The following is a 27538-nucleotide window of genomic DNA, read 5'->3' as shown; positions in this document are numbered from 1 at the left end:
TGCAATCCAACCCATACGTCCATATTTTGTATATTAATCAGATTTTGTTGCACTGCATACTTCAAACTTCTCACCCCAAATGACTGTCAGTACTTACAGTAGATAGCGCCAAACCTTTTTCTAAAAGAGGAAAGAAAGAAGTTAAGGATGAACTTTTATTTTTTTTCAGCTTGTAATCAAGTATCAAAACTCACAAAAGTCAAATAAAGCAAACTGCAGTAAACAAAACAGAATATAAATTAAACAATTGCCAGATTGGGGGCCCCCTAGTGGTCAGGGGCCCTAAGCAGCTGCATAGTCTGCGTATAGGCTGAGCCGGCCCTGTTTATCCATGTAAGACATCTGAGTCTGTTCGTCAGTCATACAAGGGGACAGTACAACCAGACCCAACGCTGCCAGCAGAGGGCAGTATATCCTCCATCATTAAACAAAATACAATACTTTTGTAATGTAAGCAGCTCTACTTATGAAATTCCCTTGAATAAAATAATCCTTACATTGTGTTAATCAGTATGTAAATAATTGCATTAAATTCAATATCCTCTGGTTTCCTTTCTCCAGTGTTGTGTCCTACCTAAGGTATTGTACCAGCTAGGGGCCACGCTTTGACTGGAACTCCTCCTGATGCCATCGGCCCATGCAGCATGACCTTCCTACTTGTCGGCCATTATCAGCCATGGATCCTCACCACCAACATCATTGTATTCACCTCAACTTTGACGATTGCCTCTCGCTGAGCTTCTCCTCGCTCTCCTTGCACTTAATCATGCTTTAGCCAGTCACTGAAATATACAAAGTGGGACAGCCAAACCCCGCTGTTACAGGACTTCACTAATGGAGCATGACATCCAGTACTATGAATTGTTACACCATTTTATTCCTCTGTTTCCGTTCGTATTTATCGTAGACATAATTCCTAAAGAGTACATTGCAGTCACAAATGACAGACCTCTCTGTATTGTTGAAATTTAAATTTAATTGCGTCCACAAGCCATGCACTGTTCTCTGACAACCGTAGCGGAGTGAAAGGGAAAAACAATTCAGGAGCAGTGTATTTTTCTTGTTTCTTGTTATTCACTCTGTGAATCCAGTGTTTTGCAATCTGTTTTGATTTGTATAGAACATTTGATAGAAAGGGATTTTTCTACTTTCATTTAATGACACCGGAGTGACAAGCTATTCCATATTATTCAGTTGAACTGGACATGTTTCAAAGTTAACCTTTGATATTGCCCTTTGAGGTCAACTTTTCAAAGGGAAGTGTGAACCTTTGCATATGATCATATTTATGACATATTGAGACGTGTAACTGAATCTTACATTGCTAAATTGCCAATTCTAATAAACATCCTATCCTAATTATATGGTGCTGATCTTCCCAAATTATTTAAATAATTCAGAGTTGGTTTTCCCTTAAAAAGTAATTTTCAGTTTTTAGTCCACAAAGGGTGGCTTTGTACTTATATATGGCAGAAAACACTCAGGTGACTTGAAGTTCCGCTCTGAGACCCCCAATTTTTGCCAACTTTCAAAATTGTCCGATATGCATGTCTGATACATCATTGGAAAGCTTAAAATCTCAATTTTCTGGGGAAAGAAACATTTTGAACAGGAAGGCATTTAGAAAAAAAAAAAAAATTAAACAGCGAAACCCTATTTTGAGGTGAGAGCATGAAAGAGCAGAATTAAAGATGCCATGACTTTAATGAGATATTATCGCGTACTTACCTTGTTTGGATCCAAAAACTCCATGTAGCACGTATCACCGAGTGTCGAGACACAGCTGTGAATGGCCACAGCTGGATTTTCTCTGGATTTCATGGGTGAAACATGGTAATATAACAAGGGTCGCAATGCAGAAATCGCAGACATCAAGGAGTGGTCGAGATTTTCTTTTTCATATATTTACCCTTTATAGGTTTTTTTTTCAATCTTTCTTTGTTTGGATCGATTATTTATCATCTAACATATCGGAGAAAATGCGACAGTAACAAAGAAAATACAATTAGGCGATAGTTATGAGGTAGATATCCGTGACTTTTTTACGGGCTCCATTTTTTCATTGCGACGAAATTTGTTTAAAAAAGTTTAAAACCATGCAAGTGAATAATCTATTAAAGCTGTTTTTTTTTTCAAATGAAATATTAGACATCAATTAATGATTCTAAGCTAAAATGACAGACATTTTGAATAATAAATAAAGTGGGGCAAATAAGTACTTAGTCAACCACCAGTTGTGCAAGTTCTCCTACTTGAAAAGATTAGAGAGGCCTGTTGTTGTTAACATGGGTAAACCTCAACCTTGAGAGATAGAATGTGGGGGGGGGGAAAACAAAAAAAAATCACATTGTTTGATTTTTAAAGAATTTATTTCCAAATTAGAGTGGAAAGTAAGTATTTGGTCACCTATAAACTTGTTACTGACGGTAGCCTTTGTTACTGTGGTCCCAGCTCTCTGTAGGTCATTCACTAGGTCCCTCCGTGTGGTTCTGGGATTTTTGCTCCCCGTTCTTGTTATCATTTTGACGCCACGGGGTAAGGAGGGAGTTGAAAGTCCGTGTTGCCCAACGGGAGCCCCAAAACATCACTGCTCTAGAGGAGATCTGAATGGGGGATCGGGCCAAAATACCAGCAACAGTGTGTGAAAAGCTTGTGAAGAGTTACAGAAAACGTTTGGCTTCTGTTATTGCCAACAAGGGTACATAACAAAGTATTGTGATGAACTTTTGGTATACAGAAAACGTTTGGCTTCTGTTATTGCCAACAAGGGTACATAACAAAGTATTGAGATGAACTTTTGGTATTGACCAAATACTTATTTTCCACCATGATTTGCAAAGAAATTATTTAAAAATCAAACAATGTGATTTTCTGTTTTTTTTTTTCAACATTCTGTCTCTCCTGGTTGAGGATTACCCATGTTGACAATTACAGGCCTCTCTAATATTTTCAAGTGGGAGAACTTGCACAATTAGTGGTTGACTAAATACGTATTTGCCCTACTGTAGTTGATGTGTGCACAGAGATATTGGACAGTGCCAGTGATTTCTGTAAGACTTTAGCAGACACTCTAGGGTTCTCTTTTACCTCTCTGAGAATTCTGCACTGAACTCTTGGCGTCATCATTGGTGGACGGCCACTCCTTAGGAGACAAGCAACCGTGCCAAACTCTCTCCATTTGTAGACAACTTCTCTGACTGTTGATTGATGAACATCCAGACTTTTGGAGATGGTTTTGTATCCTTTGCCAGCTTTATACAAATCAACAATCCTTGTTCGCACGTCTTCAGACAGCTTTTTTGACCGAGCCATGATGCACATCAGACATCAAGACATTTTTTTTTTTTTACCAGATGTGTGTTTTATAGTGGGCAGGGCAGCTTTAACCCACTCATCAGTGATTGGGCACACGCCTGACTTAAAATGTTTGATAAAAATTGGTTTCAATTGCTCTTTAAGTGTCCTTAGGCCGATGGTTGACTTACCTATTTTCCCCCCTTCTGTCATTGTTTGCATGCTATCCTCATTAAAATATGAAAACCTTAAAATGTTTGGGTGGTTTTAGGTAAAGCAGACACTGTTTTTATTCGTGTGATTTTGAGAAGGATCACATCACATTTGATGGTGATTTTATGCAGAAATGTGAGAAATTTCAAAAGGTTCAGATACTTTTCATACCACTGTAGAACAGCAGAGTGTAGGAAGGAGAGTGGAGCATGAGCAGAGGTGAATTGACTATCAACAAGGCATGTCAAAAAATTTGATTTTCAATACTGATGGCTGAAAAACAAAAAATGTTACTTTGTCACCCAATATTGTATTAGGTCTAGTGACACCCCTGATCACAACATAGTTACTATGCTATGTTATGATATATAACTACACTGTTTCTATATAACTAATAGCAACTGTGTGGCTATAGAACTAACATGCACACAGCAAATAACGCACTCACACACCTTTTTTTGTAATTTTTAATTTGAAATATCATCCAAAGCATTTTTATTAACATGAGAATGGAGTATACAAGTGAACATCTATGCCTGAAACTGAGACCTACAGTAGAAATAAGCACATTTGGCTGCCAGTTCATTAACTGTATTTAGTCTGAGCACTTAAATTGAAAAAAAATTATATACGGTGCACATAGAACTGTGTTTTATAAAAATAAATAAAATATATTTTAAATAGATTCCATTGCTCATAATGGACAATTTTAAAATTTCTAATACTGTCATTGATACACCCCGCAAATCATGTAACTACTGTTATTTCACGCTTTCACTTTTTGAAGGGGGCACTAAAATTCTCTTTATTATTAAAAAAAAAAAAAAAAAAAATACCCCAGTGAGATGACAATACAGCAGATTAGATCATTTTACTTAATACTGTACATATTTACTAGATCGCATATGTCAGTTATTTTATACCAATCAGAAAAAGAAATTTAAAAAAAATTGTAATGTATGCATACTGTTTTTCTTTGGTTCTTTATCCAGTGTTAAAGGCAGAAATAACTTACCCACATAATATTGTGGCTGTCACACGTTGCCAACTGCAATAATAAAACGTGAAATAAATACCATATTTACATTTCTTGTTACTTACTTGCAAATTCAAAGCCATACAATTTAAACAAGTATAGTGGCTTTTAACTTTAACTTCTAATGTACACTGCTGGCCAAAAAATATTGGCACCCCTGCAATTTTGTCAGCCAATGCTCAATTTCTCCCAGAAAATGATTGCAATTACAAATGCTTTGGTAGTAATATCTTCATTTATTTTGCTTGCAATGAAAAAACACCAAAGAGAATGACTTTTTATTTTTTAATTTTTTAAATCATTATCATTTTACACAAAACTCCAAAAATGGGCCGGACGCAAGTATTGGCACCCTTTGAAAAATCATGTGATGCTTCTCTAATTTGTGTAATTAACAGCACCTGTTACTTACCTGTGGGACATAACTAAATCACACTTGCAGACAGTTAAAATGGATTAAAGGTGACTCAACCTCTGTCCTGTGACCTTGTGCGTACCACATTGAGCATGGAGAAAAGAAAGAAGACCTGTCTGAGAAGCAAAATTGTGAGGAAGCATGGGCAATCTCAAGGCTACAAGTCCATCTCCTAAAACCTGAATGTTCCTGAGTCTACCATGCGCAGTGTCATCAATAAGTGTGAAGCCCATGGCACTGTGGCTAACCTCCCTAAATAAGGACGGAAAAGAAAAATTGACCAACGATTTCAACAAAAGATTGTGCGGATGGTGGATAAAGAACTTCAACTAACATCCCAAAAAGTTTAAGCTGTCCTGCAGTCCGAGGTTACAACAGTGTCAACCCGTACTATCCGTCGGCGTCTGAATGAAAAGGGACTCTATGGCAGGAAGACCCCACTTCTGACCCAGAGACAAAAAAAAAGCCAAGCTTTTGTTTGCCAAAACTTACCTGAGAAAGCCAAAAACGTTTTGGGAGAATTTTTGTCTGGTCAGATGGGACATAAGTAGAGATTTTTGGGAAAAGACATCGACATAGAATTTACAGGAAAAAAATAACGAGGCCTTCAAAGAAAAGAACACTGTCCTCACAGTCAAACATGGCGGAGGTTCCCTGATGTTTTGGGGTTGCTTTGCTCCCTCTGGCACTGGACTGAAGACTACCAAAAAATTTTGCAGCATAATGTAGGCCCCCGTGTGAGACAGCTGGGTCTTCCTCAGAGGTCATGGGTCTTCCAGCAGGACAATGACCCAAAACACACTTCAAAAAGCACTAGAAAATGGTTTGAGAGAAAGCACTGCAGACTTCTAAAGTGGCCAGCAATGAGTCCAGACCTGAATCCCATAGAACACCTGTGGAGAGATCTGAAAATGGCAGTTTGGAGAAGGCACCCTTCATATCAAAGAGACCTGGAGCAGTTGGCCAAAGAAGAATGGTCTAAAATTCCAGCAGAACATTGTAAGAAACTCATGGATACCAGAAGCGGTTGTTCGCAGTTATTTTGTCTAATGGTTCTGCTACCAAGTATTAGGCTGAGGGTGACAATACTTTTGTCCGGCCCATTTTTGGAGTTTTATGTAAAATTATCATGATTTATATTTTTTTCATTCTGTTTTGTGTGTTTTCATTGCAAGCAAAATAAATGAAGATATTACTACCAAAGCATTTGTAGTTGCAATCATTTTCTAGGAAAAAATGAGCATTATCTGATAGAATTTCAGAGGTGTAGATACTTTTGGCCAGCAGTGTACAGGGCGATTGAAATGTAACTATTTTTAAAAAATATTGTCTGCTTGAGAAGTTGGTGGAAAATGCCCACATTTAATTTTGAATTTAAAAAAATGAACATATCGGAAAAGAAAATGTTAATTTAATTGCTATACAATAAGGAAAATACACCAAAAAATTACGAAAAGTATTATTTGAATAAATTATAACTATTTTGAAATACTTATATGAAATACTTTGCAATCACCCTGTATATTGAGGGTAAAATGATTTTGCTGCATGTTAAAAAATATATATATCAGGAATGTTTTGATGCTTACTATATTTATCAATGTTTTTCCATTTAATAACTTGGCATCTTTAGTTTCTGTTTGTCTGATTTCACATGAGCCTTAAAAATAACAATTAAAGATAATTATGCATAAAATCGTGGATACAATTAGGCAACCCCAAATAGTGCCCGCTTTAAAAGTAGCTAAATCAATGTGTTAAGATAATTATTTAATATGTTCATGAGCAAAAGTTAAAAAATATATATCATGGAAGGAATAACAAACAAAAGCGCATGAATTCGAACGACAATAAAAAATGTAAAAAGTGTCCAGTAGAAAAGATTAAACAATGAACAATTCAAAAATTTGGAATATAGCTATAGAGTGCTTGAAGAATATAAAATATAGATACCTCAAACAAAGAGTGAGTCATAGAATCTTTCAAATCTGAACTAGTTGAATTCATTGCTAGATAATAATAAGTAAGCCTTCCATAAGAGCTGCAGATAAATCCTTCGACCAAAGTTACTTTTGCAAGTAATGGCTGTTGTTAAACAAGAGATCCAGCCTGGTTCTGTGCAGGCACCATAATGGGCACCCCACCCATGCGGGAAATGTTAGCGCCTGTGAGTGTAGAAGAGGGAAGTGGCGGAGGTGGCGGAGTAACTTGAAGATGTAACTGAGGATGGCTATAGGTCTGTGGGAGCATGGGGGCCTGTGGCAGTTGGGTGTAACGCTCCGGTCTGGGTCGGGAGACCCCGTTGTCGTCAGAAGAGACTGGCTGGTCGCGTGGTAATGTGTTATTGTTGTTGTAGCTATTATGCGTCGGGGTGGAGGCGCCGTGATGACGGGAAGGACGGTAACCGGCCGTGCTGCCGGTGGCTGTGATGATGGAGGCGGTGTCGGAGGGAGGACGCTGGGGGTAGTGCTGTAAGTGGTGGTGGTTGTTTTGTTGTTGGGCGGGGTCTCTGTGTTGCGGGCTGGAGGCGATGGAGGACAAGGTACCGTTCTTGGAGATGATGTCGGAACCCATTCCGCTTTTTGCCCAAGACACACGTTTGGGAGCCTGAGCGTCCTCTCTGAATGGTCGACAAGATAGAGGTGTTAAGCAAAGCTGTGTTTATTCCACAATGTTCAGTTATATATCATTTCTAATTCAGTTGCCAACACTGTAAATGCAAATATACAACTTAATTAAATCTGATAAGTTAACCAAACTCAATTTTTATCAACATGTTGTGAACACTATTCTTTAATTATTAAGTACTAATTTGGGGCTGGAAAACAAGTCTAACTTGATGTATCTCAGTTAAGTCAAATTAGAAAAATAATTGTTAGTGCCCAGTGTTCTTTGGGTGTTCTTTCAGACACGCGCAGATATACAGTATCTCGTATATTTTACGCTTCCATGACACCAAAACATTCCCGCACACGTCCACGGTGAACCGCGCAGTCAACCAGAGTTCTCTTCAGCACTTTCACTTCCTTAACTTACTTCATAAAAAAATTGGTAAGTAAATATTTTACTCTTTGATACACTGTTTATCGAAGAGTAAAATATTGTAGCAACTGTTTCTTATCTATTCTGCCGGTATGGATGATGGGTTGGTGTGGCAGCCACAACTGAGAGTAGGGATTGTTGTTATTTCATGTATGTTCTGTTCAGTAAAGTGCTTTTTTTTTTTTTTTTCCTTGGGGTCGTGCGGTGTATGGGGCACAAGATCAGCAAGTGTTACAAACAAAAGCCAGCTCTGGTTATGCTATAGACCCTACTCACATGACGTCACAACCACGCCTCCGCGCCATATTGTCCGTCAGCTCGTCGGGTTTAAGCATTACTGCTACGTAAATTCCTCCTATTATGGCGTGTTTTTCTGCTCGTTAACATTAATAATCAAAATGGGGAAGGCGTGTGTGGCGGTTGGTTGCAATAACAGAGAAGATAGACGGAGAGACTTGAAGTTCTACCGTATTCCGAGAGACCCGGAGAGGAGAGCGAGATGGACTGCTGCAATTCGACGAGAAAACTGGGCACCAAACGATCACTACAGATTATGTAGTAGTCATTTTATATCTGGTAAGATGCATTTAATATACAGTGCCTTGCAAAAGTATTCGGCCCCCTTGAACCTTGCAACCTTTCGCCACATTTCAGGCTTCAAACATAAAGATATAAAATTTTAATTTTTTTGTCAAGAATCAACAACAAGTGGGACACAGTCGTGAAGTGGAACAAAATTTATTGGATAATTTAAACTTTTTTAACAAATAAAAAACTGAAAAGTGGGGCGTGGAATATTATTCGGCCCCCATGCGTTAATACTTTGTAGCGCCACCTTTTGCTCCAATTACAGCTGCAAGTCGCTTGGGGTATGTTTCTATCAGTTTGTATCAGTTTTGCACATCGAGAGACTGACATTCTTGCCCATTCTTCCTTGCAAAACAGCTCGAGCTCAGTGAGGTTGGATGGAGAGTGTTTGTGAACAGCAGTCTTCAGCTCTTTCCACAGATTCTCGATTGGATTCAGGTCTGGACTTTGACTTGGCCATTCTAACACCTGGATACGTTTATTTTTGAACCATTCCATTGTAGATTTGGCTTTATGTTTTGGATCATTGTCCTGTTGGAAGATAAATCTCCGTCCCAGTCTCAGGTCTTGTGCAGATACCAACAGGTTTTCTTCCAGAACGTTTCTGTATTTGGCTGCATCCATCTTCCCGTCAATTTTAACCATCTTCCCTGTCCCTGCTGAAGAAAAGCAGGCCCAAACCATGATGCTGCCACCACCATGTTTGAAAGTGGGGATGGTGTGTTCAGGGTGATGAGCTGTGTTGCTTTTACGCCAAACATATCGTTTTGCATTGTGGCCAAAAAGTTCAATTTTGGTTTCATCTGACCAGAGCACCTTGTTACACATGTTTGGTGTGTCTCCCAGGTGGCTTGTGGCAAACTTTAAACGAGACTTTTTATGGATATCTTTGAGAAATGGCTTTATTCTTGCCACTCTTCCATAAAGGCCAGATTTGTGCAGTGTACGACTGATTGTTGTCCTATGGACAGACTCTCCCACCTCAGCTGTAGATCTCTGCAGTTCATCCAGAGTGATCAAGGGCCTCTTGGCTGCATCTCTGATCAGTTTTCTCCTTGTTTGAGAAGAAAGTTTGGAAGGACGGCCGGGTCTTGGTAGATTTGCAGTGGTCTGATGCTCCTTCCATTTCAATATGATGGCTTGCACAGTGCTCCTTGAGATGTTTAAAGCTTGGGAAATCTTTTTGTATCCAAATCCGGCTTTAAACTTCTCCACAACAGTATCTCGGACCTGCCTGGTGTGTTCCTTGGTTTTCATAATGCTCTCTGCACTTTAAACAGAACCCTGAGACTATCACAGAGCAGGTGCATTTATACGGAGACTTGATTACACACATTTGGATTCTATTTATCATCATCGGTCATTTAGAACAACAGTGGATCATTCAGAGATCCTCACTGAACTTCTGGAGTGAGTTTGCTGCACTGAAAGTAAAGGGGCCGAATAATATTGCACGCCACACTTTTCAGTTTTTTATTTGTTAAAAAAGTTTAAATTATCCAATAAATGTTGTTCCACTTCACGATTGTGTCCCACTTGTTGTTGATTCTTGACAACAAAATTAAATTTCATATCTTCATGTTTGAAGCCTGAAATGCGGCGAAAGGTTGCAAGATTCAAGGGGGCCGAATACTTTTGCAAGGCACTGTATATTTAGAGGGTTTTGGGCTGACAACCACAGTTAAGATCATTGCGAGGCTAATCGCCGACAACATACAGTTTCAAATTCAAGATGCTTATTTCTTCCACCATCATAATTTTTTGAATAATATTTAGCTGGTACCAAATGAAAGAAGTTAAACAGGTCTGTCCAAACCTTTTGCAAAGGGGGCCAGATTTTGTGTGGTGCTACCTTGGCTGATTTATATAGAACAATATATTTAAACCAATTTTAGCAAGCCCTTCTGTGTGTAACATTTGCTTTATAATTTTTTTAATTCATAATTTCAACAATCTCGCCTTTGTGGCGTTCTCTTTCGACACTCGGGCTCTTGCGAAATACTGCTGCTGTGAAATTAAACTAGCTTCAAGTTGCTATAATTTCTCGCTGCGTATCTTCCCTGTAATGTTGTCGTACATGTCAGCGTGTCTTGTTCGGTAATATCATTATCGTGTCACAATGAACTCTTTGAAAACAGCGACTGTCTCTTTGCAAACGAGGCAGACACAGTTTTTGCGTGTTTTATTGAAGAAATAGTCCAATATCCACCTATCCTTGAAGTGTCGGCCATCGCAGCCAACTTTTTTTTTTTTTTGTCGCCATTTTAGAAAATTGGAAGTAAAGGGTCACACGGGGTAATGTTGCTTAGAGTGCTCGTTAAAGTTTTTCAAATTTTCGTGAGAATAGGCTGATTTTGTGTGGACAAGATAGTTGTAGATATCAGGGTAGCAGATGTCAGGCAGAGAGGGCGAAGACAGCGGGTTGAAAAATATCGATTTAGGCATCAAATATGGATCTGGCGAATGGATAGACTGAAGCTTTTCCATGTAACGCCTTTTATGCAACGCATCCAATGAGTTTACAGCGTCTGAAAGCACCGGGGCTTCCATGAATTGCACTATAAATTGCATGACAAATTGAAACCATTGAGAATACGGATAAACACTGACGGACAATATGGCGGCCGGATACAGCGACACGTCATTCTGTGACGTTGGTGAGTAGGGTCTATATAAGGTTATACTACTGACTGTTCTCTTCACAACAAGTATTAACGAAGCATTCAGCAGCATGTCAGGAGGCAACATCTCTTGCCTTAAATGCATTGTTGAGCATTTTAAAATAGTTTAATTGCCCTGAGTTAATCCATTAGGTTTGGAATCGGGTCATTACTGTTTGAAAATGTGTTATTAATTAAATTAGCATGTGGTGTTTATAGTGAAGAATTATTTAAGGTAAAAATATTGCAGCACTAAAGATAACTAAGATATCACTATAGTAGTGGTGGCTCAAAATTAATGAGTTACTCTAATCTAACTGAAGTTGTTTTGAGTACTGCAAACTCAAAGCATTTACTGCAATTCATTCAAGTTAATTTGAGTACTGCAAACTCAAACAATTTACTGTAATCTAATTATACTGGTTAATTTGAGTCGTTAAAACTTGAAATAATGAAGTAACTTGCATTTAATTAATATAAATAACATAATTTACTATTTCTAAGGCGGCAAGTTTGCTTTTTTTTTATTTATTTATTTTTTTAAAGTAAAGTCAATTTAAGTGCAATCTTAGCAAGCCTTTGTTTTACATTTCTTAAATTCGGCAACGCATTAAATCTCCCTTATCCGATGACTCGATTATTCGATGAATTAACAGGCATGAAAATGGGTCAGGGGTTAAAAAGTTGAGAAGGGTGTGGAGGAAATATGTTCCAGTACACTGTATTGTACACCCCAACAAAATATTGAGCTCTGTCGACCCACACTGTGTTTCAGCAGGGCCATGCAGAGACCGGTGGAGGGCTGGGTGCTCGTAGATCAAAAGGGGCACATGAACAAGTATTGAATACACCTTAAAACAACATAACTTAAATTTTAACCAGCTTTAGATAATAATTGGCTGCGACTGTGACATACTTTAATTGGGAGGGGGCAACAGTGAATAGAAATCAAAACTGTCATCAACACTTTCTGGCTGTGACTCAGTCAGTCTGCCTCTTTTCTTCCTTCAACCTCTGCATCAAAACTTCCTTCCTCAACTTGTTCATCTGAGAACAAACCACATCAGATGGTCACTGAGCCACCAACAGCACAGTTTTCTTAAAACTATTATTTCATTATTATCCATACTTAACAACTCTAGCACCTAATGATTAATAAAGCAATGACATAAAAATCTAAAAGAAAAATAACATTGTAATTGTGTTTATAATTGGATTTAATACCCGACTATCCTTGCAAACTTGTTCTTACCAGGTCTGCTATTCACCCAGCTGATGAGGTATCCACTGCCTTTAGCAGCCTCATCTAACTCCTTTTTTTATCCCTCAATCTCCCTTCCCTACGACGCATGTCTATGTAATGAAATATAAATATTTAAAAAAACAGACTCCCCGGTGGCTTTTAGTTTTAAAGCTTTCTTAATTTCTTTCTCACTCAATAACGATGGAGTTAGATTTGTGTTTTTGTTATTCAATCAAAAAACAAAGTTACTTCTATCAAAAACAAAGTTGCTTCAATCAAAATACAGTATATACTTTTAATCCCAAAAAGTAGCTTCAATAAAAAAAAAATGTTTTTGATTGCAATAATCTGAGACCAAAAAAAGCATTTGAAAACTATTTTTCTTGATTGAAACAAATTTTTCCATTTAAGTAATGTTTTGCGTTTGGGCCACATTTTGGCTAGGACATTTGTGTCTTTATTATTCAATCAAATAAGTTGCTTCAAACAAAAAAATATACTGTATATAAAAAGAAAAACTTTGCACATGTGCCAATCACCGTTTACCAAAGCCTGAGAGGGTTTGAGTAGACTCACTATGAAGCTTTTAATAAAGCCAAGCATTTTCTAACTACTTTATTCTTGTTTAAAAATAATTCGGTGGGGCAGTAACATGTTTAAAACTTATCATAATTCTTACATTTTGAAGTGCTTGAAAACCATTTATAAATGATACTTTGATGAAAAAAGTGAAAAAACATGTCATATATATGTATCTTTTTTCCAATGTAAAATCTGAATAAATGCATTGAACACGCACAAAAAAATGGGGTGGGGGGGGGGGGGCGCTACTTCGCGGTTTTCACTTATTGCGGCGGGTTCTGGTCCCCATTAACCGCGAAAAATGAGGGATCCCTGTATTTCTGAAAAGCTTTAAGAAGCAGGACTCATTCCCACCACTCGTCGGGCCGCTGTTGTGCCGACACCGGCCGTCAGCTCAAATCCAAGCCGAAAATAACGCGTCTCCGGCGGACGACGGGAGCGATGTGAGGCGCCCCCTCCATCCGAGAGAATGCCGCTTAATTTGACTCAACAGTGTGTTTCTTCGTTTATATTACCGCTAAATACACAAGCTTGACGCCAATTTAACGGGAGCTATTTTTTTGTCATGGGAGATTTGGCTAGTAACTTTTTTATATCGCAAAACGTGAAAACGATTGAAACCATTACTCACCAAATTCAATCTGCTGGCAAATACAGGCAAGTGTGTATGCTGCGCTCTGGTCTGCCCCGATGTGGATAAGGCCTGCTTTTTGTTTTCGCTGCTTTGCAATGCAACCGAAGGCTAAACAAATACAGTACTTATGTACCGTATGTTGAATGTATAGATCCGTCTTGTGTCTTATCTTTTCATTCCAACAATAATTTACAGAAAAATATGGCATATTTTATAGATGGTTTGAATTGCGATTAATTGCGATTAATTACCATTAATTAATTTTTAAGCTGTAATTAACTCGATTAAAAATTTTAATCGTTTGACAGCCCTAGTTTTAATATAAAATTTCTCTAACTTGAACTAATATTTATCTTTTAAGAACTACAAGTCTTTCTATCCATGGATCGCTTTAACAGAATGTTAATAATGTTAATGCCATCTTGTTGATTTATTGTTATAATAAACATATACAGTCCTTATGTACCATATATTGAATGTGTATATCCATCTTGTGTCTTATCTTTCCATTCCAACAATAATTTACAGAAAAATATGGCATATTTTAGAGATGGTTTGAATTGCGATTAATTGCGATTAATTACGGTTAATTAATTTTTAAGCTGTAATTAACTCGATTAAAAATTTTAATCGTTTGACAGTCCTAGTCAAAACACATTGTTATAAACTCTTTCAAACAATTTACAAGTAAATTCTAGTTGGGCTTCATTTGGTTTGACGTACGATACAATTAAGAACTTTTTCACTCAGTCAGACCATGCTTAGTGGAATATAAATTCATTCTAACGAGCTAATGATTTACAATTGCAACTGAGTGTTGACTTTTTATGTCAAAAATGTTTCTACGTGGGCTCTGCTGACAACCTTAGGGTTTGAGATTCTAATTGTAATTGAGCCATGCTCCATTTTCTTCTTGAACAGAGATTTCAGTCAAAGTAAAAAATTAAATCCAATTTTCCTTCTGTGAAGTAAACTCATCCAACTCACTTGATTTCATTTGCCATGTCGTCTTCGTTGTCTCGTTTCCTCTTCATCAAGAAAAAGATGCAAATGAGTAAAAGGCAGAGGAAGCCAACCACTGTGCCCACAGTTGCACCAGCGATAACCCCAGCGTTATTGGCTGCAGATAAAAGCAGTGAATACAACCGTTAAATGGTAACAACGACAAACAATAATTTCACTGAATAAAATGATTTCTGCGTGTTAAAGAAAACAGAAAATACTTTTGCAAGGGGAGTTTTTTTTTTTTTTTTTTTTTTAAACCTGTCCTGTTCAGCTGTTTGACACGAGAATGGAAGTCTAAGTGTCCGGTTGGTCTGAACAGTTTTAATGTTTCACATTGAGAGTATGACATACTCCCATTGTGATCCTTCAACATACCTCGTTTATTATGATAAAGCGGTGAACAGGAAGGGGTTATGGGGGAACAGAAGAGAAAAAACCCCACAAGAAAATAAGGAAAAGAAACACTAACAACAACAAGAAATACATTGAACGTCTACACTAACTATGAATATGTTGGTGCTATCGTCTGTATTTCCGGTCGACACCATGTGGGGAGCATGTTGTCCTTTGTTGTGAGTGGGAAAGTTGATGCATTGTGTTAAACCGAGGCTATCAAGGCAGGAGATGAAATCTTTTGTGAAGGGATTATTTTGATTGTCAAGATGAATGTTGAAGTCGCCAAGGATGATAATAGTTTGACAGAGGGAAGAAAGATGGATGACCAGTTGTGAAAAATCAATTAGAAAATCCTTGTTAGGTTTAGGCGGCCGATATATAGTGGTAATTGTTGTGGGAGAACGACCAGGCAAGAGTGAGGCGGAGTATTCAAAAGAAGTGAGAATGGGGCTAGCAGGTACAGGGAGCAACCTCCAGTTATCACGGTAAATGGATGCAATACCACCACCACGACCAGAGTTACGTGGTTGGCACGTGTAGGTGAATCCAGGTGGAGTAGACTGATTCAGTGGGGTGAAGTCCTTGGGGCTGCTGCCATGTTTCGGCAGTTTCTTGACTGGAAACTTCATTGTATAATTTACAGAGGTCTGCAACCCAGTCCTCAAGGCCTGCTGTGGGTCCTGTTTTTTGTTCCAGCCAATCCAGCACAGACAATTGAACCTATGAGGCTTCTACTAAAACAAGCCACACCTGACTGCAATCAACTGATTGCACTTGTAAAACACCAGATGGGTGAAAAGGTATTGTCATCCTGTTTGGTTGGAATGAAATCCTACACCCACAGCGGGCCTTTGTGGAATAGGTTGGAGGCTCCTGGTATAATATATGTATTATATGGGTTACTCAAGAATTGGACGACATTTGAGGTTTAAGTTTTCATTTTCCTGATTTTCGGCTACGTATTGATCTATGATAGGCAATAAACTATCAAACTATCAAAGGCTTACATTATGATTTTTTTTCAAGATTTCATTGGCATTTACAATATTTGGCTTTAACCCCTTCAGACCTAAGCATGCCGCTGAAAGACATGACGCGTTTGCGTGTCAGAACCAAAAAATACGCTGAATTTAGTTACTTCTAGGAGATGATTGGATGAAACCTTACCCATCGAAATATAATCATGAAAGTTTGTGTTAAATGCTTCAAAATAGAATATTTTTGTTCATTTAAATCAGATACAAAATGGGTGAATAGTCATGAGTTAATAATGAAATTAACTGTGATCAAAAATTTTAATCGATGGCCAGCCCTTGTAATACTGTACAGGGTGACCCCAAAAAAAGTTTACACTGCCATAATACAACTTTAATGCCATGTTTATTCAGCTTAGAATTAGAATTTAATCACAAATTATACATTATTGTAAAGAACATGCACAGTACACTCTATTTTTCAATGTGTCCTCCCTTAAGTGTCACAACAGCCTCCAGGCGGCTGCGGAACGCTTGACAGGTCTTCTTTATGTAGGATGCTGTCATCTTTTCCTAAGATCTAACAATGGACCTCTCCAAGGCTTCTTACAGGCACTGTCCTCCACAGTTGCCCATATGCTATAATCCAGGGGATTGAGATCTGGACTCTGGGGTGGCCACATATCACCTTGTCAATCAACTTTTTAGTCCGCACAGATCAGGTTTTCCAGACCCAGGTTTTCGTGAGGCTGTTCCAGTATCTTTCAGCTTCTTTTTAACTTTGTAGACTGCACATCTGGATATTCTCAGATTTGCTGCAATCTCAGTAGGTGTCAGACCGGCACGCAGCAATTCAGGTACAGCTAAAGTTTTCTTCATTTTCAGCAGAAGCACAGGAATTGTAGAGACGAGAGATTACCAGCTGCATTGAGGTACCTTAATTAATCACTTAAGCATGACAACCTATTTAGATATGTTTCAATGGCTTTTAAACAAACAGTCAACTGAGTGTAAACTTTTTTTTGGGTCACCATGTATAACGTAGGAATCATACCGATCCTTTCCTACAGCCGTGTTACCAGATCATAGAAACTAACGGTCAAATTTGTCGTCTGAAAAAAGTGATGATAACAGGACAGGTGAAGATTTTACGTACAGTTGGAAACCTCCAGGTTGATGAAGCAGCTTTCCGATCCGGCTGTGTTGCTAGCAGTGCACACGTACTTCCCTGACATGTTGCTGCTCAGGTTACTCAGCTTCAGGCTGCCTGTCTTCTCATCTAAAATGACAAGAAATAAGATGACAATCATGCAAGCATTTATTCAAACTTATGCACTAAAGCTATTCACTGTATCAAGATAAGACAAAAGAGTGAAATGGGTAGAGAATTGACAACTGTTAACTATTAAAACTAGTTGAAACATCTTGAGTTGTTTTTGTTGAAAATGTAATTTTAATCATGGGATTGGAAATTAAGCCTGATTACGTTATTTTTAAAACGATCTGAATTGGGGGAAAAAGATTGGGTTTTTAAAAAGTATTTATTATTATTATTTTTTTAATGTATTAACTCATTGGCTGCCATTGACTGTGATAGATGTCCAAATTGGGACTGGGTACCGTAATTTTCGGACCTGATATTAGGTCGCCACTCACCAAATTTGATACGAAAACGGCATTTGTTCATAGATAAGCCGCGTTGACTACAAGACACATCTGTCCTCACTGTGTAAGGGGATATTTACACCAAAAGATATTAACTGATAATACATTTTTTTGACAGTGGCACCATAACACTATCATAAGACCAAATGAACCACCATGAAGTTTTGAACTAATTGCCTGCAAAGCCTCATTGCTTCAAGAAGCTTAATTTTGCTATCACTGCTCTCATGGGGGAGACAGTCAACCTCTGGTGCCACCTGCTGTCAACACTCGCAAAATTTAGGTAAAATAAATGCTACCTGCACATTTTTTTTGCTTTTCACTAAGAATCAAAACTCTTTTACGTTCATATCTATAAAGAATTCAGGGATTTAAGCATTTATTCACAAGAATTTTCAACAGAAAAAGCACTTTGTTTACATATGGCGGCTGCTAATTTCCTTACTGACTAGCCTCATAGTTTGCAATATTTATGTAAAATAAATGCTACCTGCAAGTTTTTTTTTTGTTTTGCTTTTAAGTAAGAATCAAGACTGTTTTACGTCGCTATCTATAAAGCATTCAGGAATTTAAGCATTATTGACAAGAATTTTCAACAGAAAAAGCTCTTTGTTTACATATGGCGGCTGCTAATTTCCTTACTGACTAGCCTCATAGTTCGCAATATTTTTGTAAAATAAATAAATGCTACCTACATGTTTTTTTTTTTTTTTTACTTTTTTTTTTTTTTACTTTCAAGCAAGAATCGGGACTGTTTTACGTCGATATCTATAAAGAATTCAGGGATTTAAGCATTATTGACAAGCATTTTCAACGGAAAAAGCTCTTTGTTTACATATGGCGGCCACTAATGTCCTTAGTGACTAGCCTCATAGTTCGCAATATTTACGTAAAATAACTGCTAATTGCACGGTTTTTTGCTTTTAACCAAGAATCGAGACTGTTTTACGCCCATATCTATAAAGAATTCAGGGATTTAAGCATTATTCACCAGAATTTTCAACGGAAAAAGGTCTTTGTTTACATATGGCGGTAGCTAATTTTCTTACTGTTGGCAATAATTACGTAAAATAAATGCTACCTGCACGGTATTATTATTATTATTATTTTTTGCTTTTAAGCAAGAATCAAGACTGTTTTACGGCGATGTCTATAAAGACTTCAGGGATTTACGCATTGTTCACAAGAATTTTCAATGGAAAAAGCTCTTTGTGTTTCTACTCGGTCAGCCTTGACGGAGATAGGCCCCCTATGAATCCTATCAATACATTATGAAGTCTATGGTTCATTTGAAATTGTAGGGAACCTTTATTTATTTTTGGGTAAAAACATTTGAACTTGACTAAGACATTTTTGAGTAATCGTCGACTAAAACTAGACGAAGATGAACACATTTTGAAATAATTAAAATATGACTAAGACTACTAAGTTTTTTCGTCCAAAAGACTAAGATGAAAATTAAAAGTGCTCCCAGAAAGAACACTGTCTGATTCAAATATTATTTTAAATTAAATGTTGAAATATTTAGTGGTATGTTTTGTATCTGGATGGACATGTGTGGGCTTCACTCACTGAGCATGGGTGAGAAGAAAACCTCTGAGGTTGGACTGGTTCTCCTCCACTTGTACATTGGGATAGGCTTCCCACTGCTTGACTTGCAGCTCAGCGTCACGTTTCCTTTCAGCACAGCTTTCCCCGATAAAGTGCACTTTGGAACAGCAGGGGGCACTGAGGGGCGAAGGACAGCATAAATACAAACTTTATTAAAACATTGAACTGTTGAATTGTTCGTTCATAGTCCGTGAAAGACCTTTGACATCCAGGGTGAGGTCAGCAGTGAGGCCTTGGTTATCTGGGATGATGACTTGGCAGAGGTAACGTCCTGAATCCGACTCTTGGGTGTTGTTGATGTACAGAGATATGTCACTAGAGGGCATGCGAGAGGTGAACCCAACTCGGCCCCGAAACTGGGAACTCCCCACACTTACTGAGCTCTTAGTGTAAGAGATTACCTGCGCACGAAAAGAGTGGCAATTTTGAGTATATTTGTAACTTATGTGTTCATTTTATGACAAGGTGATAAACATGATATCGTCCTTCAGATACACTCACGTCACTCAAAATGCAAGGAAGCACCTTGTAACCGCAATAGAAAACAGCAGAGTAAAAGTTTAAATAAATTTGCAAAAAGAAACAAAATGGCGAGAACTTGAAGAGTTGAATTGCAATTTTGGAGAAAAATGTACTTCTAAAAGTAATTTTGCCGCATGTACTTTTTACTTGTACTGCACTTAAGTAGATTTGTAAAGAAGACTACTCTACTACAATACTTTTGTCAGGCCCATTTTTTGAGTTTTGTGTAAAATGATAATGATTTTTTTTTCCCAGTCTCTTTTTTCATTACAAGCAAAACAAAGGATGATATTACTACCAAAGCATTTGTAATTGCAATCATTTTCTGGGAGAAATTGAGCATTATCTGACAGAACTGCAGGGGTTCTAATACTTTTGGCCACCACTGTATGTCAGTTATGAGGCAGTTATTGAGAATAAGACAATAATGCCAGTTTATTATCTATTTTTAAAGAGAATTGTTTTACTGTGAAGATAAGTGGACCATATTGCAGTATGATTTGATTTAAAATATAATTTTTTACTCAGTTCATGCTGTACAAGTGCAGTCGGGAATAAAACCCACGTAAAAAGATTTTTGCGTTGGTCTAATCTGTCAATCTACCCGGCCACATTTAAAATTTATAACATTTTATTAGGGTGGCCCCAGACGGTATTTTGAAGGACATTTAGCCATGGATAAGTTTTTAAAAAGGACAACTTCGAAATCCAAACTGACATCTGGACAAGATTCTGACCCAGATGAGGGTTCTACTATGAGTCGTGGGGAAAAACAGTGAAGACGGAGCGCTCAAAGACAAGGCAATACAGTGAAAGCTATGTTTCGTTCGGATTTACTTTCACCGGGAATGAAACGAAACAAACTTCATTATGTTTCATGTTCCATATAATATCCCACTGAGTAAGCATAAATATTGAGAAATTATATTATAAATGAATTAGGGCTGTCAAAATTATTGCGTTAACGCGCGGTAATTAATTTTTTCAATTAATCACGTCAAAATATTTGACGCAATTAACGCACATGTCCCGCTCAGACATTATTCTGCCGTTTGGTAAGTTTTACAGCAAGGCTTTTTGTGCTGTCTAACAGTGAATTCTTGTGGTCGCTTTGCGACATGGTTTATTGTTTTCTTGCCAGTTCAATATGGCTGGACGACGTCTCGGGCTGACGCCTATGTTGTAATGTTGTGCTTATATGATCCTTGGACAAGATTTGTCCGTAAGTATGGTTGTTGTAAAGAATGTACATATTATGTTAGTAAGCGAAATGTTATATTTTTTGTATGAGACGCTTTTTGTTTATGTTTAGTGAACCTGTATAGCGTGCTAAGCTAACGTTGTTGCTAATGCAATGCTTGTGTACTTTTTTTTGTAGTTTTACGACGGTCTAAAGAAGACAATGGTTTTAGGCCATTTTATTAATAAATCAGATGAAAAAGGAAGAAGTCTGATTATTAAGGCGTCGTTCACTAGCTGTCTAGCTTTGGAAAAAGTAGACGCTTCGGAGTGAGGACAGCATAGACAGATTTAAATGACAGTAGAGTGAAATGCCCACTATGTATGTTGAATGTATATATCCATCTTGTGTCTTATCTTTCCATTGCAACAATTTATTTTACAGAATATACTGTATATATAATTTACAGAAAAATATGGCATATTTTATAGATGTTTGAATTACGATTAATTACAATTAATTAATTTTAAGCTGTAATTAACTCGATTAAAAATTTTAATCGTTTGACAGCCCTAAAATAAATATATTGTACAGAAAGTCATTTTGGAACATTTTTAGTTTGTGGTGTGCCGCAAGATTTTTTCCAATGTAAAAACGTACCATGACTCAGAAAAGGTTGAAAAACACTGTGCTATAATTATAACGGTTCATAAAAATGACGTTGTGCTGAAGAAAAAAAAACATTAAATGTTTATTGTCAAATATCATTTCTTACCAGTTGAGAGTTATTAGATACAAGACTCCAGATGATGGTGTTTGTGCTCAGGTCACTACCAGGCACTGGATTGTATGAAGCCTTCAGAACCACCAACTGACCCTTGAGTACATCCACATGGGTTAGGGGCATCAGGATCTCTGCCCAAATTCCTGGACGCACAATGAGGAAAAAGTAACACGAGTGAATATGTCATCTCCTCAATATTCTTTTACCGTACGGACTTACTGTATATTCCGCTATATGAGTTTTGTTTATTTATAGACCAAGTCAGATGTTTGTAGGATGGGCAAAAAAAACAGAGTATCTGGAGCAAACCCACAAAGGCACGTGGGATAACATGAAAATTTTGCACCGTAATCAACAGCTCATAATTTAAACCCTTGATATCAGAACTGTTAGGTGGAGGAACATGTGCACCTTACTTTGTCAAGATGTTATTTGTCTCATATGTAAGAGTGTAACAGTATTTGTATTCGTCCCGAACTATCACTGTAAGTCAAATTGAAGCTCTGACAAACATCTACAAAAAAGGAGTGAGCTGAAGTCAGTATACATCTCATCTAATGCAATCATGTCCATAAATGAAGTTGTTTTTCACAGAAAACCGCTGACAGTTAGTTTTGCCTCAGATAATCATGGACTTTTAACTACCAACACAACAAGGCTCATGACTTATTTTGCAAGATCCACAGGAAGAATTAATCACCCAGTGTTTCAATCTCACGTCCTTATTTGTATTTAAAGAAGGCCGGGTTTCTTGATCAGTGTGCATTTTCTATACAGCCTGTCTTGTAGCTAAGTGCACCCAGACATTTATGAAATTAAAACTCAGCAGTAATGATCTCTTGACTCCAGTCTTTTATTTTGCAAATTCAGTCTAGCCGTCTCACCTGCATTGAAAACGACCATGCGGAGGACCTGAAAGACTGCCTCCAACACAACCAAGGCGGGAACTGGAAAATCACTAGTGATGGCAGCTTGAAACTGAATCTTCGAAACGTGCTCCGAATCGATGACGTATATTTATATTGAACCACCGCTCCGACGCCTGCTTCAAATCACGTGACTTATGACGTATAAAAACGGTTTCGTTTCTTGAATGAAACACCCCTATCGGATCATAATCTAATCAGATGGGTCACAGACACTGGCTGTCACGATTCTTACAAAAGACTGGCTTGACTGATACCGGGAGGTCAAGGAATGCCTCAGCATATGCAACAAAGGAAGTGCAGCCATACTTTACTGATCCACCACTGGGAAGAGCCAAAAACCCACTCATTTACTGACAGAAGCGTCAAAATATGTACCCTCATCTGTTCCAGTTAGCAAAACATTTTTTATGCACACAAGCATCATCTGTTCACAGTGAGGGAGTATTTTCTAAATGTAGAGAAGTTATAAGCAAAAAAAGAAATCGACTCAATTTAAAAACTGTGCAATAATGTACCTCAATAAAAATCTTGTTTCCCATCCCACATAATGACCATAGTTACATAAGCACACTGCAATCCCCCCCCCAACATCGCTCACATCAGTGACACAAAACACATTCATAAGTCTTTATTTGTAAATAGTCACCCTCTTAAAATATTCGCCTAAGCCATATTTGTACGATTATTTATTATTTTCCCTTTGAACATTTCCTCAGAATACTGGCCACCTCTGCTAAATTTGGCAAAAATTGCTAAAATTCTACCCCTGAATAGAATTAATAATCAATATAGTGTAGTAAGAATTTGGTTCAGTATTTCATGTTTTCTACAAAAAAAATAAAATAAAGTGACTTAGGCGATTATTGTCAGAGGATGACGAAATAGCACATCAAAATCAGCTTTCCTGTGTGCATCACACTTCAAAGGAAAGGCACTTTGTAAGTGCCTGCAGTTCCAGCTTTTGCCAGGAGATGTCCCTGGTAATGAAGCTTCATGAACTGAACCTATTTTCGAATCAATTTGGCCAAGTGGTTCGGAGCTTCACAAGAAGCTTCATTGGCCATCACTAAAAATCACCCACATGCAAGCAACATGGAAACGACGCACAGCTGGAAGGGATTGGCCAATCAACCAATGATCAATCTGGATCCATAAAAGCAGAAAAGGAAGGTGGCAGCCTGTTTTGGCTATTGTCACTTGCAGTACTGTGCAGCTGGGGACATTTGCAAAAAAATAACCAGAGAGGCAGCCGGTAAGCAGCAGAACTTAAAGATGATATGTTCCAGCGGCAGCCATTAGCACATGGCTGGACTCACCGGTTTGAATGTTTGGACACTTGTAGTAGTCAGAGGTGGGTAGTAATACATTGCGTGTACTAGTGATGGGTCCGTGAGACCTCATGAAGCGTGTCGACACAGTGACACATTGTGTTGACGCAGTGTGGATACTGTGTCATTGAATACTGACACCTGCTGGACATAAAAAAATCCCTACAGGCAACCCTCTTGACAGACTGACACTGAATTAATGACATAGCATGTAAAATCAAATCATTTAAGTCTTTGCGTTCATATTGCATTATTCCATATCTTTAAATTATGTGAACATATATTATAATGTGAAAATGTAAGTAATAATGGGTGATAAGGAATGCCTGTGGATTTTTTGTTCTGATAAAATTTTATCCAAAAACATAGCTTTTTTTTAATGTTTAAAATTTAGTTGGTTACTTTTTTTTTTTTTTTTTTAACAAGCCTGCTGTGGACAACACACTCACATGGAACCAACAATGCGCAAGAATTTCCAGTTGAAAGAGGTTTGGATAAGATGTCCATTGGCTCCTCCAGTATTGAAGAAAATCGGCATTGCGTGCCATGTTCGGCTCAGCCATGCATCGTTGCACTTTTGGAATTTCATCTACAGTTGCATTTTCTCCTTGACTCCCCACTTTGTCATCTAAGTGCTACCATAGCCCATCAGAAAGAAATTGAAGTGGACAAAAAATAAATTACAGCTTAATTGCAAATTTCTAATAAATTACCAAAAAAGTGACTGTGTGAAAGTAAAGGAATGGTTCTATACCTGTGTTTATTTTGGGATTATCAGAAACTTCATTCTCATGCTTGGTCCAATAATGCTTCAGCATTGAGGAGGTGGCAACTATTTTTATATGACCGGTTAGTCATATACAAAGTACAAATGCGGCATTTCACCTGCAAAAAAAATAACTTTAATAGTAAAATCAAAAGTCGAACACGCGCGCACGACGCATCGGGGATGAATGGCGTTTGCTCTGACCACTAAGCTGGCAGGTCAAATGCTGTTACTTATTCTTAAAGACAAGGCACCGCAAACGACGGAACCGCGTGCACCCGTCACACTAATAAAAAGTTTTACCTTAAAATTAATTGTATTTTGAATGGAAGATGACAAGTGCGTTTTCCCTGTCTTACGTCCATTTCCACAGCATGTAGACAACGAGGAAGTAACCGTGAGATGTGGATTGTTTCAGCAGCTCCATCGCGTTGACAGACGCGCTTCCTTTTGAACCAGTTTGCCGCGTCATGACTGTGTCGACACAGTTCAATGAGTTCATGCATCGGCCACAAATTTTCTTGTAGCGATACGCGCACCGACGCATGGGTTGCTCCATGAGCTCGGCGCGTGCGCCAGCGCATTAGTATCACTGGACCCATCACTAGCGTGTACTCAGTTACATTTACTTGAGTAACTTTTTGAGAAAAATGTATTTCTAGGAGTAGTTTTATTAAGCCATACTTTTTACTTGAGTAGATTTGTGAAGAAAAAAACTCTACTCTTCCACTTCTACTTTGGGCTACACAAGCGTCGTTACATTTTTCCTCTTTATTCTACATATTAAATGTATTTTTTTTCTGCTAGCGATGCTATTGCCGAGAGTGGCGCTACTAATTTCACCCATGAGATGTCGCAACAATTATCACATGACTCGATTACACCAATCAGACGCAAGCTTGCTGTTCTATGGTAACGCAGGCCTGTTCAATCACGTGGTGTTTTTAAAGCACTGTAACAAATGAAGTATTTGACCTAGAGCGTTGCCCTCAACATGAATCCAAAGCAAGAATTTAAAACTCTCTTCCACTTTTTATTTGACACCCATTGACCACGGAAAACCAGAGGGATGATCCTTTTAACTTCATAATAGCAACTATGAAGGAACTACAGTTTTCACTATTCAAACTAGGAACTATTTTTCCACTAGAGGGCAGGGCACTCATGCTCTTTGAACAAATAATGCTTCATTACTGTTTTTTTCCCCCTCTCTAGTTTAATGATTTATATATATAAGTAGATATTTATTTGGCTTAATGTGCTCCTTTGATTTATGTGAGCAGTATACAGTATTTACTTTGCTCTAGCGCTAGGTTGAAGACATTGAAACAGTATTTTTGCACTAATATCAACAGATGCTTTTTCAGTTTTGGAACTACTGTATTTGCACTCTTTTTAATTTTAACTAATATAAAAATATATCGTATGCAGAAGTGTACGTTCACTGATACATTTACGGTTAACTGTGTGTAATCCAAAATTGATAATGGTAGTATTTTACTTTTATTTAAACAAAAAAAAAAAGAAAAAAAGAAAAAATAAAGCTGCCAGCTGGCGAGTGCTGCCTGACTTTAATTGTTACCTCAGCCGATCCTTACAAAAAAAGGGTGTGTTGTCTATTTTTGCACACAAACTGTGGATTAAAGAATTACAAGAAAGACAATAAAAACACAAATTCAAAGTTTTAATGTTTTCCTCTATTTTCACAAGTTTGATGTTATCCTCCATTTGTTTTGCTCTTTAATAATAGCTGCTTTTTAGTTATGGCCAATTGAACAAACTTTAGCTTTTAAATGCTGTGATTAAAAAAAAAAAAAAAAAAAAAAAATCCTGTTGTACTGAACCGTGGCTTAACGTTTCACCTCTACTCATATGGCATAGGAAAACTGATTCTTTATTGGGGTGTACTCGTATTGAGTACATTAAATGTTATTCTATTTATATAAATAAGTATACTGATTAGCACTGGGCTTCATGTTCATTTGAACAACTGCATGTACCTGCGAGTATATCTTAGTGATTTTTATCACATGATTAATCAACATTAATGTTAATGTGCTGAGGAAACTGCTTAACTGATTAGATGATCATTAAGACAAGGTCAATCTTTTGGGATAACTCCTGTTTTCATTAGGGTTGTGGGTCACTGGTAAACTGATAGAAACCCATAGAAAACATTTTACATGACCATTTGACATAAACGCATATTTATTGCTGTGTAGTTTAAAATGATGACCAGAAAGGGGCAGCACAGAGTTACAAAATACTCAAGGTAAGTCATAAATGCATAAAATACAAAAGGAATAACAAATACAAAGGTTTGTTTTGAGCTTGTGAATGAGTTTAGTACAGATGTCTATTTTGATTTTAAAGATTTAATTGTGGTTTTAAGTCAGTAGAAATTTCCACGAGGTTTGTTGAGGTGCTGGAGCCTCCCAGTTGATTTGGGGAACGAGGCTCAGTACACCCTAATCTGGTTGACAGCCTATTGCATTAGAAAAAAGAAAAAAAAACTGTCGACAAATGTGAAGCAACATACACATTTTCGCTCCCCTTATATTGAATGTATTTCCACATAAGGCTTCACAAAAATGGTAGGTTTGCAGGCATGACAACAATAGGCTACAGTGTTAATAAGGTGATAGTTGTGCAAGTGTCTGTAGGTGGCAGT

General features: G+C 37.6%; 2 protein-coding genes across 2 annotated transcripts in view; one reads left to right on the top strand and one right to left on the bottom strand.

The window, feature by feature from the left end:
* fez1 (fasciculation and elongation protein zeta 1 (zygin I)) overlaps window positions 1–1732 on the top strand; it is a 35460-nt gene extending 33728 nt beyond the window's left edge. The window contains exon 9 of the mRNA XM_057821867.1: window positions 562–1732. Within this exon, the coding sequence (XP_057677850.1) occupies window positions 562–578 (17 nt within the window). The 3' untranslated portion in view covers window positions 579–1732. The remainder of the gene's footprint in view (window positions 1–561) is intronic.
* Window positions 1733–4325: 2593 nt separating this feature from the next.
* esama (endothelial cell adhesion molecule a) overlaps window positions 4326–27538 on the bottom strand; it is a 134187-nt gene continuing 110974 nt past the window's right edge. The window contains exons 2-7 of the mRNA XM_057821429.1: window positions 21836–21987; window positions 19558–19759; window positions 19320–19475; window positions 17239–17361; window positions 14695–14827; window positions 4326–7578 (exon numbers count right to left, since the gene is read on the bottom strand). Of these exons, the coding sequence (XP_057677412.1) occupies window positions 7050–7578; window positions 14695–14827; window positions 17239–17361; window positions 19320–19475; window positions 19558–19759; window positions 21836–21987 (1295 nt within the window). The 3' untranslated portion in view covers window positions 4326–7049. The remainder of the gene's footprint in view (window positions 7579–14694; window positions 14828–17238; window positions 17362–19319; window positions 19476–19557; window positions 19760–21835; window positions 21988–27538) is intronic.

The sequence above is a fragment of the Corythoichthys intestinalis genome, chromosome 18, assembly GCF_030265065.1.
Source record: "Corythoichthys intestinalis isolate RoL2023-P3 chromosome 18, ASM3026506v1, whole genome shotgun sequence".
Taxonomy (NCBI): Eukaryota; Metazoa; Chordata; class Actinopteri; order Syngnathiformes; family Syngnathidae; genus Corythoichthys; species Corythoichthys intestinalis.
This window is presented reverse-complemented; position numbering and strand designations above follow the sequence as displayed.